The sequence below is a fragment of the Mytilus trossulus genome, chromosome 6, assembly GCF_036588685.1.
Source record: "Mytilus trossulus isolate FHL-02 chromosome 6, PNRI_Mtr1.1.1.hap1, whole genome shotgun sequence".
In the NCBI taxonomy this organism is placed as follows: Eukaryota; Metazoa; Mollusca; class Bivalvia; order Mytilida; family Mytilidae; genus Mytilus; species Mytilus trossulus.
This window is the reverse complement of record NC_086378.1, coordinates 24,229,891-24,248,086: the sequence shown is the minus strand read 5'-3', so window position 1 is coordinate 24,248,086 and position 18,196 is coordinate 24,229,891. Positions and strand designations below refer to the sequence as shown.

General features: G+C 30.7%; 2 protein-coding genes across 6 annotated transcripts in view; both read left to right on the top strand.

The window, feature by feature from the left end:
• LOC134720961 (electrogenic sodium bicarbonate cotransporter 1-like) overlaps positions 1 to 4,091 on the top strand; it is a 30,331-nt gene extending 26,240 nt beyond the window's left edge. For all 3 annotated transcript variants that reach the window (XM_063583585.1, XM_063583584.1, XM_063583583.1), the window contains 4 exons: positions 185 to 250; positions 1,581 to 1,709; positions 2,999 to 3,115; positions 3,848 to 4,091. In XM_063583585.1, coding sequence (XP_063439655.1) covers positions 185 to 250; positions 1,581 to 1,709; positions 2,999 to 3,091 — 288 coding nt within the window. In that variant the 3' untranslated portion in view covers positions 3,092 to 3,115; positions 3,848 to 4,091. The remainder of the gene's footprint in view (positions 1 to 184; positions 251 to 1,580; positions 1,710 to 2,998; positions 3,116 to 3,847) is intronic.
• Positions 4,092 to 11,311: 7,220 nt separating this feature from the next.
• The window catches only part of LOC134720960 (electroneutral sodium bicarbonate exchanger 1-like), a 30,109-nt gene continuing 23,224 nt past the window's right edge, over positions 11,312 to 18,196 (top strand). Inside the window, exons 1-3 of one of the 3 annotated variants that reach the window (XM_063583582.1) lie at positions 11,312 to 11,529; positions 15,105 to 15,199; positions 16,914 to 17,043. In XM_063583582.1, the coding sequence (XP_063439652.1) occupies positions 15,139 to 15,199; positions 16,914 to 17,043 (191 nt within the window). In that variant the 5' untranslated portion in view covers positions 11,312 to 11,529; positions 15,105 to 15,138. Of the gene's footprint in view, positions 11,602 to 15,104; positions 15,200 to 16,913; positions 17,044 to 18,196 lie in introns of all 3 variants that reach the window. The other 2 variants (XM_063583580.1, XM_063583581.1) reach the window with 2 other exon arrangements.

The window sequence follows — 18,196 nt, the reverse complement described above, 5'->3', positions numbered from 1 at the left end:
CCTTTTTTTACCTACAAAACATTACTGAAATTGTAAGCTTACTCTTGATAGATTTACTGCCGTTTCGCAGTGCTTTATATTAAAATGTGGCCTTTGTTGACGTTACAGGTGAGCAACAAAAGCTGTTTAGAGCCTATAGTTTGTACATTATTTGCAAAAATGTTTACTTTAAGTTTTAATACAGGATGTTGTTGATGACGGGCCAATAGAATTTTTACAGCAAAGTAAATACAGAAGAATCAACTCAACTGTAAGTAGAGAGAAATAAATAAGAAATGATAAAATATCATTACAAACCTGTTTCCATGAGAAAAGAAAGAATTCATATGGCATTAAGGCATATCGAAAACTACTTGTGTGAAAACTCGATTTTACACTAAGATATTTCCTGTTGGTCTTTGTGATTTTACGATGATAGTTATACATAATAAGATCATCATTTCGCAAGCAAAACACATGTTGTTTATTTGTTTTTAATGAGGATCTGATACGAGGAATTAAACGGTCAAGAATGGTTTGGTTAACATTTAACAAACAAGTGTTCAACATTGTGAAAATTTAATATTATGACATCACTCTTCTATCACACAATAACTCAATTACATACCTACCCATACAAGCTAATTAAAAAAATATAAAATAACCCGAATCGATTTTGTTGAATTTAATAGTAAACGAAGATCGAATCGATTGACCAAATTAAGAGTATATTTTAAATATTAAAAGAAAGAACTCACAAAAGGTGACGAATCCATTGTTCTGGATTAACCTTTGTCATGTGCACTAGAGAATAACGTTTTGATAACCCAAAACTTTTATGTTTCGAGAACCAAAAAAGACAAGGATCTTAACAGATTAGCCAAAACTGTTTAATGCTAACATTGTCTTTTTTACATTAATTCTTCCAGAAAAAAAGTAAAAAAGAGACCTCTTATCAATGGAGTAACACTGTCTAAACCTCTGTTTTTTTAAATACTGAGGATCTTAATACAATAATATTTTTAAGGTGCTTTTTGTAAAAAGAAGTATGAATAGTTTGAAAAATGAGGAAAAAAAATCAATAATCAGTTCAATGAGTATGTTAAATTTGATGTATGCCTTTTTTGTGCTTCTTCGTTACATTTGTTGTTTTTATAGTGATATGAAGATGATAACACAATATTGACTGATGTACCCCTATTTTTGACGTTTTTACTCTTTTAGTATGTTTGTTTTGTTCATGCATTGTTGTCAATTTAATGGAATTTGCTGCGACTGTCATACAAGTGAGAGGTTTGGCTAGCTATAAAACCAGGTTCAATCCACCATTTTCTACATTAGAAAATGCCTGTACCAAGTCAGGAATATGACAGTTGTTATCTATTCGTTTGATACGTTTGGACTTTTGATTTTACCTTTTGATTTTGGACTTTCCTTTTTGAATTTCCCTCGGGGTTCAGTATTTTTGTGTTTTTTTATTTTTTTTTGTAAGATTAAATATATTCAAGTGAAAGTTGAATGTTATTGCTTACAAAACATAATGCGTTGGCATTCAAGAGAAAATATAATTTATATATCAAACATGAATATTTACATTAAAGGGTAATATGTCATGGTATTTAAAACATGACTCACACCCAAATGGTATGTCAAAAGAGGATATTGCTGATGAAAATGAAGGTCCTGCAGAGTTTTTAGAGTTAAGGAAATATAGGCGAATCCAGTCAACTGTAAGTAAAGATTTGAAACACTGAATATCAAACGAGGCATTGTATATCAATAATTAAGAATGCACAGTTTAAAATTATTATTTTTCAAATATCAAACTCCAAGGAGTATTACTTTTCTTTCATCATGTTATTTGGCCTAGCGTAAAAACATTTTGTTTTCCGTTATGTGCGTGGGTCCGTCTTGAACCTAGATATTTTTTGTCGATCTTGCAACTTTAGTCGCAGAAAGCCAATGAGCCAATGAGCCAACTCTCCACAAGAGACCAAAATGACACAGAAATTAACAACTATGGGTCACCGAACAGCCTTCAACAATGAGCAAAGCCCATACCGCATTTTCAGCTATAAAAGACATCAAAATGAAAATGTAAAACAATTAAAACGAGAAAACAAACGGCCTTATTTATATAAAAAAAAATAACAAAAAAATGTCTGTCAGCAATTACCATGACTTTGACTTCATTTTCATGGTTTAATTGGTCAATTTTAAGTTTTCATAGTTTAGGTTGTTTCTTATATATAATTAGCAAAAGGTCAACTATATTTAAAACAAGTAATGATTGTTTTGTGTACATATCTGTCTGGCGGCGTTCATTTGACCTTGGCTTTATTTTCATGGTTCATTTATTGATTTTAAGTTTTTCTGTTTAGTTTCTTTTTTCAATGTGCAAAATGTCATCTATATTTAAAGCATATTCGGTGTATGGAATGATTGTAAGGTGTACATATATTTCCAGTTTGTTTGATATGACTTTGACCTCATTTTATTTGCTTATTATAAATTGATGTGACATTTTAATAAGTTTAATATCATGAACATATATATATTTTTTTATATTTAAAATTCGGGTTTCACTCAGATTTTACAGATGACCGATCAAGAAAATGTGACTATGCGAGCATATTCTAGCTTGGTTTTACGTTTGGTTTTATTTTGATTTTAATGGTGGATTATAAATACTCTTTAATGTATCAAGTTTTATATTCAAGGTAAAACAACGTTTTGCAAGAAATACATTTTCAAAATGTTTTATTCTGAAATTGAACTATGTAACTACTATTTTGATTAAATTAATGCTGATCGTTATAATGTAGTAATCTAAGTGAAATTGTGTGTACTAGTATTGATCAGATTCATGGAATTGTCCCTAATAATACTCTGACTCATAGATGTCAAGTTTGTATTGAAAAGGGGGGGTTAAATTATTTTATCAAATTCACTTCCAATCAACCATAAGTTTGAATATTACCAACACAATTCATATGTAACACATTGGTTTATTTTACAGGGAAATATGTCTAGGTTTCAACACGAAAATACACCTTTACACAGAAGATACAAACAAATAGATTTCAAATTAGAAGAAGACAGCAATATATAAAAAAAAATATGGTTGTGTATTTAGGTATGTATGTTTTCTCCTCATTGCAGTGCGGGAAAATGCCGTTGCACTTGTTTTTGTAGACAAAATTCTGTATGTCGTAAAACATTCAACAAGTTTTAAAGTTTATTTACTTCATGAATAAGAAGAGTTATCCGAATAGACGAAATAGACGACGAATTGCATATTATTATACTGACCAAACAGTAGACTTTTAAAGGAAGACAACACATAATCGAATTTTAAAAGAAGAAATGATATTTATGTATCATTCTTTTTTAAATTAAATGGAGGATTAAGTTTTAATCCGTCGATCACTTGATTAAAACTTCAATTCTAATTCGAATTACAATGCGGTGTCAAATTTGCTTTACTGTCCAAACGATGTTAACTTTTAATTCGTATTCACAAAAGCGTATTTTTAATGCGAATTAGATAATTCGAATTAAAAATGAAGAGTGTGTGAACGCGATTTGCGTATTCGATTCGCCTTCGTTTCGAATTCAATTCGAATTAAATGTCCGTGTGAACGAGGCATTAAAAAGGGGGCAAACAGGAGGAGTTACTCTCACATTAGCCTACATAAATAACAACAATCGTGGTATGTTTGTTTTGTTTTATGTCCTGTTTTAGTGTTTGTTATTTATCTTGATATCAGTTTGTCTTTTGTTAATCATATGAAATGAGTAAAAGACATAAATTATGATTAAGAATATAATTAAATGTTTTACATTATTTCTGCTTTTCTTTTCTCAGGATTGATGGTAGCAGCCGTTTGTGAAATGTAAATCCATTTCAGATGTTATTCGCCTACATCAAAACTTTGGTTTTCTACTACTCATCAAACATTTAAACTTACTGCTGGATATAAATAAGTTTGGTCGCCGTCCTACAGAAATCTATTTTACAATGTGTTTATATAACATCAGTTGGAAGACTTGTTTGGATCACAAAGTACAAAGTGTTTTTAAAAATTCAACCATTCAATATGACTTTTTTTTAAAACAATGATACACTAATTGATGATATATTTTTTTTATAATTATTGCAGAAATTCAGTTTATTATTATAGTTGTATGGGTGTTCATAAATATATCTAATTATGCAGTCTGTGGTTAAAATATGATTTGTTCTTTAAATCATTATAAACCACAACGTATGTACAATACTTTTCTCAGAATAAATTGAATTGTTGTTATTGGCTTTGAACCAACTGTCAATAACTGCGACTTCTGACAGATGTGTACTCAGTGTTTTTTTGTTGTGGGGATATAGAAAATGAAATGAAAATATATCAATTTTTTAAAGCTTTTACATCTATTTTTCTCATTGGGGAATTATGATATTCAACTTTGTACTTTATTTGATGCTAAATTCTTTTTTTTCCCCAATCAAGCCTGACTGAAGATTTTTTTTTATACCAAACTCGTGTCAGATGTCAAAATAACAAGCCGATTTCTTTTATGAGCTTTTGTATAACAGTCATATCTTAGATTAATGGGAAATTCGAGGTGTTATGAATAGACTTAAAAAGTTGAGCTACTTGAAAATGAAAATGAAATGCAATATCAACATTTAAAGCTCTCTAGCACTGACATTTCGTATTGAAGTTAATCAAAATATATTTGACAGGTAGCATCTGCAATATCTGAGTGTATCAATTATTTCTACAAGATTTATGTCTTTGGGAAATAATAGCGATATGATATACGATAGGAGTGTGAAATTGACTACTCCATAACACTTTTATTTCTTATGGTCAAGGTGTTGTCTGGGAATGATGGGATTTGATTGACTCTTTTGTATTTTTTTCTTTTGAAAATATATTGGTTTCATTTCACAATAAAATGTCTCATGATCACAAAAAGTAGATAACAACGGACAGTCAAATCCAATAAGTCGAAGGAAAACAAGGCAGAAGAAGGTTGCTTGAATTTATCAGTTTAAACATTAAGATGCGTTAATCGCTTCATATTAAGCAGAAACTCTCTTTATGTGAACATGGCAGGAAACATAGAAACCCAGAATATAGTACTGTAAATATTAAATTTTTACATGAGTTTTTTGCTTTTTTTGCGACCACGTAAAATGTGGCGGAGTTTTTTTATTCACGAATTGTTTGTAAAATGAAACGAGATAAATTAAAGGCACGAATGCAACCACCGCGCGCAAAGTGTATGTACTATTTTTGTCAAAAAATCCCACCACCACGCGCAAAGTGTATGTATTAAAATCGTCAATTCACCTTGAGCGTATGAATTTAATTGCCATGGCCTTGAACATTGTTTTCGCTTTGAGCGTATAATTTAAATTGCCATGGATTTGAACATTGTTTTCGTCATGAGCGTTATTAACATGTCATAAATTGTCGAAAACCGTATCTGATGCTGTAGAATTGGTACCGATAATGTTAACGGTATCTTCTGCAAGTTTATATTCTTAAAGTTTTTATAAATATTTTTACAAACATATACATATCTGAAAATACATTTTATGCATTATTTTTAATGTTAACATGCTTTTTTTGTTTAATTATTGATTATCCCGGTTAAATAACAATCTGCAAATGATTGCCTGAATGACTCTTAGAACTATTTTTCTTTGATGATCGATTATTACTGTATACATGTTTATATAGCAAGCTATTGATACGTCACTATACATTTAAAATATATAACTTTGATGTTCAATTGCCTGAATAGCAGTTGTTACTTTTTCTTTTATAATTGAAAATAATGTATATTTTTGATGTAATGATGACGGACGGACTATAACTTTATTTGGTTGAGTATTGTTTTGTTTTTTAAAAGTTTATATATGTGAATACCTTTAATTTGCATGTGTCTGAATTACTATTGCAAAGTTTAAATTTAAGTTGTTTTGGTTAGTTTCCTATTATAAAGCTTAATATTCAAATATCTTTGATTTGGCATGTGGACAAATCTCTCGGTTTCATTTTCCGTAAAAATCATTATTATAGTATTACAGTATTATAATTGAACTCAAACGGACCCATTCAAATGGTTTTATGGAGAAAAAAACAGAATCCATACAATGAAAAGTTAAACACCTTGACAGCATTGAGAGGCGACATAGTTTCTGTTTTCTCGATTTTAGAATTTTAAAATATGTGAACATGTCAAGTGTTTCCCCGTGACCTAGCAATATCTTAAACAGTTTACTACGACTGCACATGTAAAAGTTCATAATAGTACAGAGTAACAGCTGATGACATTTATAAAATGAATAAAGAAAGTGTGCTTTCACTTAAAAAGCCCATAAAAGAGTAAAACTTGCTGTGGCAGATTCAACTATAGCGCCTAAGACTATTGTGTGAGGTAGACGAAATTGACCTTAAAACGATCGTATTGACTTGATATTCAAAATAGGCGGATCGGACATATATTGACTTTATCTAATAACTATTTTAGTTTGGTTGTAATTAATTTACACCAATGAGACTGAAAATTTAAGATAAACAATAAATTTACCTGTTGTAGTCATGCGTATAATGTATTTTGGCATTTCTTTACGAAAAATTACTTGTTTAAATAGAATATTTTAAAACGTCTGATATATGAACTTTCTCTTTTTCTCCGCATAAGATTTTTTGTTTATTTACTGTGTATTTGGAATATTTTGTGAAAATAGAAGAAGTGGAAATCCTCACCTCTCATATCTTTACTTTCATTGATAAAACATAATATTGACTCGTCCATTGTCCAGTTTGTAGGTAATAAATTTAAGTTACTGTACACATGCATGCAAGTTCTTATTTAATCAATAGTCATGTATGAACAGCATAAACAGTTTAACTTATATAACTTAATCCAATCAAACTTCACAAGATTCAATGACAATGACCGGTCAACTTCATAACAAGTAACAAGAAAGGGAAAAATGTCATATATTTTAAATTCGTTGTTTTGCAAAAGCGATTACTAATTTGTCAACCAAAAATGTTCTTATAGTTTCATAAACATGTTGTTCGTTCTGTAATATAGTGTAGTTGCGGGATCTTTCATTTGCTCATTTAAGTCTTCATCATTATTGACTTTATAAAGAAAATCGTCTTGATAAAATGTTATTTTTTTCACAAATAATACGTGAATTCAAAGTAAAATCTTTTATTAAAACACTGCATTTTGATTGATGGGGTACTGCCATAAAGTGCGTTGGCATGAACAGTGGTATGGCAAACATCCAATTTCCTGACAAATTGTTATAGCATCTTTTGCAAGTGGAACGTGGAAACTCTTTTTACGACAATTTCGACGATTCCATTTTATGAAATCTATTATCGTGTTGAAAGTTTTATCATACGAATGAAAACTATACTTTCATTGAAAATGTGTCGTCTCTGCAAGAATTTGTATATATCGAACGAACTGAGGAACCTTAGATTACTTATTAAGCAATATACAATCGACACTAATTAATGTATTAGCACAAACGTTTTTTTTAACCATTAATAAACCCCATTTAGCACATTGTATAGATATACATTTTAAACAAGAATGTGTCCCCAGTACACGAATGCCCAACTCGCACTATGATTTTCTCTGGATTGGACTTCAACTTCATCAATACTACCTTGGTCAAAAACTTTACCTGCAGCGGGACAGACGGACGGACGAACGAACGGTACGACGGACGAACGGACGCACAGACCTGAAAACAAAATGCTCCTCTCCTATCGTATGTCGGGCATAAAAATAAAACAGTACGAAACACCAGCACCAAGGGAACTACAATTAACAAAAGCAAAAGTATTTCGGTACTTCAAAAGTTTTTTGTTTAGGTTTGATATATTTTTTGTGGGTGGACATCATCTTGGAATCGCATGCATTATCAGGAATGACAGAGGTGATTAACCTGTCGACAAACATCGTCTTGGCATGTTTAACGCAATAAGATATGTATTCATTTCAAATGTTGTTACATGGGTTATGTGTAAATAAACATGCACTACATTCATGTTCACAATTGACATTGCAATGTTACTTTAAACGAGACAGAGTTTATACCTACATCGTAATTGGAGACCTTCACCTTGCGTTGTTGTGCTATTCTGAAACGAATGTTTAATTAGTTTTTGTCGTTGTCATCCCTTTTTTGTTATCATTTATGACAGTTGATAAAAATGCTTTTTGAAAAATCGTTTTGTGTTCAGGTTCGTTTTTTTATTATCATGTCTAATGAATAGAGATTTTTTAAAACATATTTAAAACTATGCAAACTATAGATTATACTTTTGCCCTTCAATGGATTAACATGATACACTAATAGTACTTAACCAATAAAAACAAGTCATAAATCTATTATGAAAACACACCAAGGAGCTGTAATTCTGGAATCGCATCATCTCTATAAGAGGTGAAACTGAGAAGGAAATAGAGATTTTTATTAAATTATTATTTTAAATCAAACAGTACCGACATTTCTGAGCTAGTTATATCTTAGGCATAATAAAATATCTGTACCAAATGAGGAATTTGGCAGTTGTTAACCATTTATGTAATCTGTTTGAGATTTTGATTTTGCCATTTGATTACGGTCTTTCCGTTTTGAGGTTTTCTCGGAGTTCGGTAATTTTGTTATTTTACTTTTTAGGGAATAAGCAGTTCGTCAGTAGCGGTTTCTTCCCTTGTTTGAAAATGAACATAACCCTATAGTTTAAACCAAGAGCTTCACCGTGTTTACTTTCATCAGTATAGCTTAACCCTGTAATATTACTCTTGTTGATTTTACAATAATCAAGGACAAACCACAAAACGAGGTCAGCAAAAGTTCATTATTGTATACAATATCCATAGTAAAATATGGAGTCTATATGCGTGATATATATAGGCATGCACATATTGTGACATATAACAGGTGATGCATAGGTTTTGTAATTACTAAAATTCATTATGTTACACAAAATGCATTCATAACAGTAAATTGTATACGATGCTCTCTATGAGCGACCTATGTTTTAAGATAACACTACAGTCTTACAATTATTTTAAGTGGAAATTATTTAAGAAATAATTCATGGCAGCCGTAGATTTGTTTTCATTTTACCATGGGTTGGGCATTTGCATTCGCTTAGTTTACCCTGAGCGTTATCTAGTCGATGATTACTATATTTTGATGGACATTTTGAAAGAAAAAGGTCATCAAAAGTGCTTTCTTTATAGTTATCCTAAAGAATGTATATAAATTATATATATGATAAATGTAGGCATATTAACTTGCATTGCGTTAACACGTGATAATCACAGCTTATAAGATGACTGGACTTCATTACGATTAACAAAATGCATTTATAATATAAATTGTTTGTGATGTTGTGTCAGGGTGGCAAATGTTTAGATTTGTGAATAACAATGTACAGGTGGTAAAACAATCAGGACATCGGTCCAATAAAAGGATTTTTTGTGATCATTTAGTGGTTCACGTTTTTCACACATACGTATTATTTTTTTATCTTGGCATGAATAGTTTAACCATTTTACAGATGATATCTGATATGTTCCTCACGTCGTTACTACAATCCCCTTTCCTTTTCATGAATGTGATCTACCGAAGTAGACTATTCACCGGGTGTGTAATAACTTGAGCAACACGACGGGTGCCACATGTGAAGCAGGATTTGATTACCCACCGGAGCACCTGAGATCACCTCCAATTTTTTGGTGGGGTTGGTGTTGCTTAGTCTTTAGTTTTCTATGTTGTGTCTGGTGTACTTTTATTTGTCCGTTTGTCTTTTTTCGTTTTAAGCCATGGCGTTGTCAGTTTATTTCGATTTTTGAGTTTGACTGTCCCTCTGATATCTTTGGCCCCTTTTAACACAAGAAAACGAGCGAATAAGACAATATTTTAATAGAAATAAGAAAATATAGTATGAGTGCCAAAAAGTAAAATCACAAAAATACTGACCTCAGAGGAAAATCAATACGGAAAGTCCATAATCACATGGCAAAATCAAATAACAAAACGCATCAAAAACGAATGGACAAGAACTGTCATATTCCTGACTTGGTACAGGCATTTTTAAATGTAGAAAATGGTGGATTAAACCTGGTTTTATAGCGCTAACCCTCTCTCTTTAATAACAGTCTCATCAAATTCCGTTATATTTACATGATGCGTTCAATAAACAGTCACAATTAATAAATTAGTAAAAATATGGGTACATAAAGTCATCCATCCTAGTCCCTTGGCTTACAAAGAACAGCAAGCTAAAATGGGTTACACAATTACTAGTATAAAACAATTCAATTCAGAAGTAACGAAAAACGAGAAACACTTAAGAAACACATCCACAAACGACAACCACTGAACAACAAGTTCCTGACTTAGGACAATTGCAAACCAATGCAGCGGGTTAAAACTTTTAAACAGACACCAACCTTACCTTAACCCAAAATAGTAGTGTAATGACAAATTGGAAAATTGTAATTTGAAGCATAAAATGTATAAAAAAAGGTTTTTAAACAGTATTTGCATAGAATGTATGTTACAAATTTCTGATAAATTTTGCATTTATAAACAGAAACATAAATATACATGTAAAATCGTTAAGAAAAAGGAAACAAATGTCAGTTGTCTATCTATATGAAGTAGGTGAGTGGAGAGGTTTTGGCTTTTGTACTTTAAAATAAAAGGTATAAATGATTTCATACGGGTTTTTCATAATCTTGTATCTAAGAACAAACTGCAACAGAACTTTACCATTTTAAAACAATATTTTTATGGACAAATAACATGGATCAAGTTGGTTTTCAATATGTAGCTACAGCAATCATGATATTTTTAATGTAAAGTTGTTAGGAATAAACAATTTAAGTGGACATTTTTTTCAAGACCTCTTAACGTGCAAATCCTTAGACAATTTTCGATATAAAGGAAAGCCATTATTTGTTTTAGGTTATTGAAATTCCATTTACAGGTGTATCATATGTAAAGATTTTGCATCCTAGAAGTCCATATATGTTTGATATACGTGTACATAACCAATATTTTTAGTTTTAATCTTTCACACATTATTTATGTAGTAAATATATTTCAATAAATTCTATGGTTAGTTTGAATACAGAAGAAAATGATAGGTTTCAGAGAAGAATCCTGATATTTTAGCATTTTTTTTAACGTGTTGAATCATGTTTGGTCTGAATGTATGTATTTTACAAAAAAAAAATAGAACTGTGTAAAGGTATCTATGTTTGTAGTCCCTTGTTAAATCGTGTTGCATTTAAAAAAAAGAAATTACTGTGTCGTAACCTTGAGTTCCAAATAGTTATTGCTGTGTTGAACGCAGTAGGACCGTTATGCTTTACCTGTGATATGCTTTATATATGGACATGTTTATCAATTTACAAGCACACTTTTACAATGACCGTCAACTTTCTTTACCGTTAAGGTATTTGTCTAGAGTTTGGCTTAACTAAAAGGTAAATGCATTTAATTATACTCGAATTTTGTCTGTTCCTTCATGGATATATTTTCAACTTTGCACTTTTAAGGTAAGTCTGATACATCAATAGTCTTGTCGCCAACATTTCTTTTATACCAAAAACAAATTACGACGAAATGTACGTAAACTTTACCATCAAAGAGTTATTCTGGCTGTGTAAGTCGGCTGTGCTGTCTTGTTGTTTGGCTTCCTAATATTATATTCATGTTTATCGGCAATACAATCATGAATTTCTTTAAATGTACATTCAGAAAAATTTGCAATAATAAATCGATGTTATTCGAGCTTTGAAATATGATTTTATTTCATTGCGATTTAGCGGAATACATAGTACAGCCTTTTTATTTCATTAAAATTAATCTATATTTTTTATGAACCATTACAAGTATATACAAACGTCTTCGCTTTTAATGTTGAAAGTTTGGAATATTCATTAATGTTATTGACCCCCTTTTATCTATAAAAAACATATTTTGTTTTAGTTTTTGGTAGATTTTTTCTTACCTTAGGATCCATTGTTTTAATCTGATGACTGAAAAAAAAAATTGTTAATAGCTACTTTTCAGTGTTCTTGTGTCGCTTTGAATATCGATTTTCTGGTCTGTTTATGTGGATTTAAATCAATATACCGACTTTCTACATAAATGACAAGCCGCTTTTGGGTAGCCCGATACAAAAACCGTAAGGTTTAGTAAAGGGACGAGGTTTGTCATCATGTTATAACGGGCTTTTAATAAAGTGCTCTGATAAGAGTTGAATAAATCATTACCGGACTAGAAATACAGTTTAGCATTCTTACTAGTTTTGGCAGGTTTATTGATTTGAAATTTCTAAATAAATCTGAAACATGTGACGGGTGATGAATGCACCACAAAAATGCATACCAAGTTGACCAATTTAATTTAACAATAATAAGGGTTTATGCAATTCCACATTTTTTTTCTCATCTTATTGAATAACCAACACAACAATTTCTTATATCCTCTTTTCACGTTCCAATTACTGATTAAAACAACCTGTTCTCCATATCTTATTATGTTTTGTTTATCAATTGATGTGTCAAAGCATGCACTCATAATAGAAATTTGTTAACAAAGGTTTACTCTAAACTCCAAACCTCATACAAGAAACCTACGAGAAGAAAGGATAGTTAGCATTACTCCTAAAGTTGTTGGCCTGCTATCATAAATGCGAATTCTCAGTGTTTTAATTTTTTTAAACTTGCTGTGAAATTCAGACAGCCATTGATACCTATGCCCACACATATGATATAACTGTGTAAAGGTATCTATGTTTGTAGTCTCTTGTTAAATCGTGTTGCAATTTAAAAAAAAAATAATTGGACATTATGACTTAGTGCCGGTTTTATAATATTATTAGCGTTTTTGTCATGTTCATAGATTTGACAATAATTATTAGATGTAACTTCATGAGACATGTGATGCATACAGACCAAACGCTGACACTGTCGACGCACATGTTCTTACTGTAGTTGGTGTTCCAACATCTTTACATTATTAGTTCCATCTGTGTCTGTTATGGCACTTACTGAATATTGAAACTTCTATGTAGTTCCATATTTAAACACGAAAACATGATCGATTTCTGACTTTAGATCATCAGTATCATACTGTCGCCTTTATTGCAAGAAATTTGTACTTCAGAATTGAAGAATTTTATTTCAGACAAATAATCAATCTTGTACAAGAATGTGTAACAATTCAAGCATTTAAGTTCATCAGAGTCTAAAAGATGAAATTTAATATGACGTGCTTCTTTCGCTTTGTGAATAAACCCATTCTCTAAATCCAATAAAATTTGTTTGCACATGCGTATATTGACTTCTTTAGAATAATGAATTTCACCAAATTATCATGACCACTTAATATATTTCCTTAATTTTAAAACACTTTCAAACTCTTAAATGGTGCATACGATTTTACTAATTCATTTATTATGATTGTTATGTGTTGCATTCCGAAATTGACATATTTGACCTAGATACGACAACCGTTCATGCTGGGTGATTGAACTCCTCCCTCTTAAAAATCACAGTGCCAGCCGTTTGCTTCTTTTCAGACAAAAAAGGGAGGTTCATGGAAGAGCCTAAACAAACGCCTTTACACTTATACTTATCGGACATAGAAATTACCTTTATTGTCGTATTCTGTGTCGGTCGGGAAAAAATAATCACGAATATAATACCTACCCATGTTAAAACTACAATAAAGTATAGCTCGCATCAATTATTTCTTAAGTATTGTAAAATACAATGAATAACAAAAATTCAAAGGGAGCAGTACTATACACTATTTGTCAACGTTTACCTTATTTTAAGTTCTTTTTATATTTAAAGTTAAGATTCATGGCAAAAAAAATGAAACCAAATGTGTAAGGAATCTTTTTAGTGATACTCTTAGGTATTGGGTGCTGTGGTATAAACACAGTTGTTTTATCAAAATTAACAATTTATCATAATCAAAATTAATTACTTGATAATCTTCTGGAGAAAATTTCAGAAGCTTTATACCATGAGCCAGTTTTCAAAAACAATGTTATTAGTAAAACACCAAAATGGAGATCAAAAACTGAAAATTAAAGAAATAAAAATAATACACTTCGGCATTAAGAAAAAAATTGTATTCCATCTACGGCAATACATAGTAAGAATATTCATTTTTGAAAACTCACGCCTTACGTTAAAGATGCATAGACTTAATAAATGTATTATAGACGTGTTAATTCCTAAAGAAACCTTGAAATTATATGAACATGTGTAGCAAATTATGCACAAAATAAGAAAAAAACGTAGTTATGAAGATGGTAGACACATTTTACCCTCAATGACATGACAAGAATAAATGATATAATATATTTGTTTGTCATTAGCATAAATAATTTTTCCACTTTTCAGAAATAATTAGGTAGACAGTAAATATTTTAATTGTATGTACTAATTATTAACCTTGAGTTGTATCTGTTTGTTTTGTCATTTACACGTGTATATTGTGTAATACCTCATGTTAACTGTAGCTGTACGTTAATCAATGTCTTAAAATCTTGTTTTTTAAAATAGACTTAATTTTTTTACAGAAATAAGGCCGTTAGTTTTCTCGCTTGAATTGTTTTACATTGTCTTATCGGGGCCTTTTATAGCTGACTATATGCGGTATGGGCTTCGCTCATTGTTGAAGGCCGTACGGTGACCTATAATTGTTAATATTTGTGTCATTTTGGTCTTTTGTGGATAGTTGTCTCATTGGCAATCATACCACATCTTCTTTTTTTATATTTAACTTTGATTTTTGTTATCACGTTTGAATACTGAGCAAAATGTTTAAACTACGATAGTTGTTTTCCACAAATTAAGATGGTAGCCCTTTTTATAAAAGATACACTATCAAAGTCCAAATGAAAAGAAAAGTAAGTAACTGTAAAAATGTTAAAAGAATGATTGCAATAAAAAAAAGTGAATTTATGAATAAAGCAATATATTCCCTTGTACTTTTTATTGAAAACTTATATAAAGTGCATATATCATTTTAATTTCAGAACTGAAACTTCAACAAAATAAACAAGTGGCAAAATGAGAAGTTCATCAATCTCTGATGGAACTAAGTCTGGCGATACTTTAAGTCACAGAGAACGTATGTACAAACTATGTAGACATTAATATGCCTGATAGTTTGATTTGAATGAATAAACCCATCATAGATACCAGGAATGAAATATTCTATTTGTGCAAGTCGTGCGTTTTGTCTTCAATAGACTGATCAATCAAAAAAAGTTAAAGAAGGGCAAATAAAGTACGAAGCTGGAGACTTTTGAGGATAAAAAATTCCTAAAAGTTTTGCCTAATACAGCTTAGTTAATCTTATGTAAAGTAAAAAAAAATGTAAAGTTTTGTAAACAGTTAAAATATAATCATAACAAGATCAATGATAATTTATGTCAACACAGAAATGCTGACTACGGTGCTCAACGGAGATTTGTTTTAACACTAACAAATTTTGCAAGATTTATAAAACATAGAAAATATATTTGAAGAATAAAACTAAAACCCGAATGCAATTAAAACACCTTTTGAGTTGTTTGTTATTCCATAAAACCGCTCAAAAATCAAGAATCAATACATTCTGATAAAAATAGAAGCGGTAAAGTTATAATTGTATATCATTTTTTATTGATATATATGCCTTTTGTGCAAGAGTTATCAATGCAAATTTCCATCGGAATTTTAAATGGTGATTTTTTTAGTATTCCTCAAATGAGATTTTATGGGACTTTTCTCTGTGTACATAGTAAATTCCTCCAAAAAAATATATGTTTCTATGTTTTATTATTAGGGAACTGAATACTTAACAATTAGTACGCTTGTCAAAATGTTAAATTCTATCAGCTTGGGTTTTTTTCATGACTAAAAATATTAAAACTCATCCAAATTAACAAAAAAGTGAACTAACACAGTGTCACGAGATGTTGATAGAATATATGGTTGTTTCACTTTTTAAGGAAAAGTTGTGAATACAATTGTTGTTGACCATTATGGAATAATAAATTATTGGTTGACCGTTATGGAATAACCGTTTAACAGATGATATCGGATGTATTCCTTACGTCGTAACTACAATACCCTTCCCTTTTCACGAATGTGACACACCGCATTGAACTATTTACCGGATTTGTGATAACATAAGAAACACGACGGGTGCCACATGTGGAACAGGATCTACGTACTCTTCCGGAGCACATGAGATCAACAAAGTTTTTGGTGGGGTTCGTGTTGCTTATTCTATGGTTTTCTATGAAGTGACTTCTGTACTTTTATTTGTCTGTTTGTCTTTTTTACTTTTAGCCATCGCGTTGTCAGTTTAATTTCGATATTTATAACGACAAATACTATTTTTTTTTGCTTTTAAAGTAGATTCTTATAATCTTTAAGTCAAAAAGTACGTCTGTTTCAAAATCCAAAACATTTGGTAACATTTAATTTTTACTCAAATGTCATTTTGTAGTAATTTTATCATTTAATACCTTCCTGGCAATTCTAAAATCGTACAAATAAACTGTATCAATATTTTAGATTATTTTTTTCACATAGATGTAAGCCTACCAACCGCATCAAATTAATCAACTTCAATTTCAATTTGATGGCTAAGTTGTAAGTCACGAGAATCGAAATAATTAAGAAAAAATAGGGATAGGCAAAATAAGTTATATAAAACACAAAAAGCTTAAAGAATACTAAAAATATATTGTACGGTCAGTATGTTTCAATCAAATTTTGTAAATTCGAGAATCAGGCTTCCTATAACCCTCCTTGGTCAATTGTTCAAAATTGATTACTTTTTTTCCTTGCAGATATTCAATCAATATCTAGACGAGTTCTAGATCTGATCACTAAAAATGAGGAAAAAACACCGGTTGTTTTCTGTCAGTTGGATTTATTGACAAAGACTGACGAGGAGGTAGTGTGGATTGAGTCTGCAAGGTAAAATATATAAAAAATAATGTAATGATACAAGTGAATATTTGTAATTTTATGCATACGATAGTTAAGGCTAGGTTTGAAATCATAATGATGGACCAATATAAAAAAAGAAGATATGGTTTGATTGCCAATGAGACAACTATCCACAAAAGACCAAAATGATACAGACATTAACAACTATAGGTAACCGTACGGCCTTCAACAATGAGAAAAGCCCATACCACATAGTCAGCTATAAAAGGCCCCGATAAGACAGTGTAAAACAATTCAAACGAGAAAACTTACGACCTTATTTAAGTAAAAAAATGAACGAAAAACATATGTGTAACGCATAAACAAACGACAATCACTGAATTACAGGCTCCTGACTTGGGACAAGCACATACATAAATAATGTGGCCTAATTTTCAATGTTTTAATTACTAAACGGAAGATCGAAGAAACAGGATGAGGGATGCATTCTTATAAAATTAAATAAGAATACCATCTTAGAAATGTGGTTTGCCCGAAGCGACTTTCTAGGTTAACATTCATTTAAAACCCAAGGATAGAGCCAGGAAGTTGGAACTACAGTTTCCAAATAAGTTTCAAATGAATAGAATCGGATGTTCAGTTGTCGTTTGTTGATGTGGTTCATAAGTGTTTCTCGTTTCTCGTTTTTATTTAAATTAGACCATTGGTTTTTCACCATTCACTTTTGGGGCCCTTTATAGTTCGATTTCCGATGTGAGCCAAGGCTCCGTTTTGAAAACCGTACTTTGACCTATAATGATCAACTTTTACAAATTGTGACTCGGATGGAGAGTTGTCTCATTGGCACTCATACCACATTTCATTATATCTATACAATTTAACCAAATGAAAATCGGAACCTACGATGCTCTAGAATTGTTGTTAACCATGTGGTAGTGTATACTAATCACATTTAAATCTAATTATTTGAAGTTTTATGCGTATTGTTACTTGAATTAACCTTCATAAAAAAAGCTCAAAGCTTAAAAAAAGTCTATGTTGAGGGTTATTTGAATAATTGACCAGCTAGTTGACCAAAGAATCGCAAATTATATATACATTGTAATTAAAAGAGGGACGAAAGATACCAAAGGGACAGTCAAACTCATAAATCTAAATCAAACTTACAACGCTTATCTTT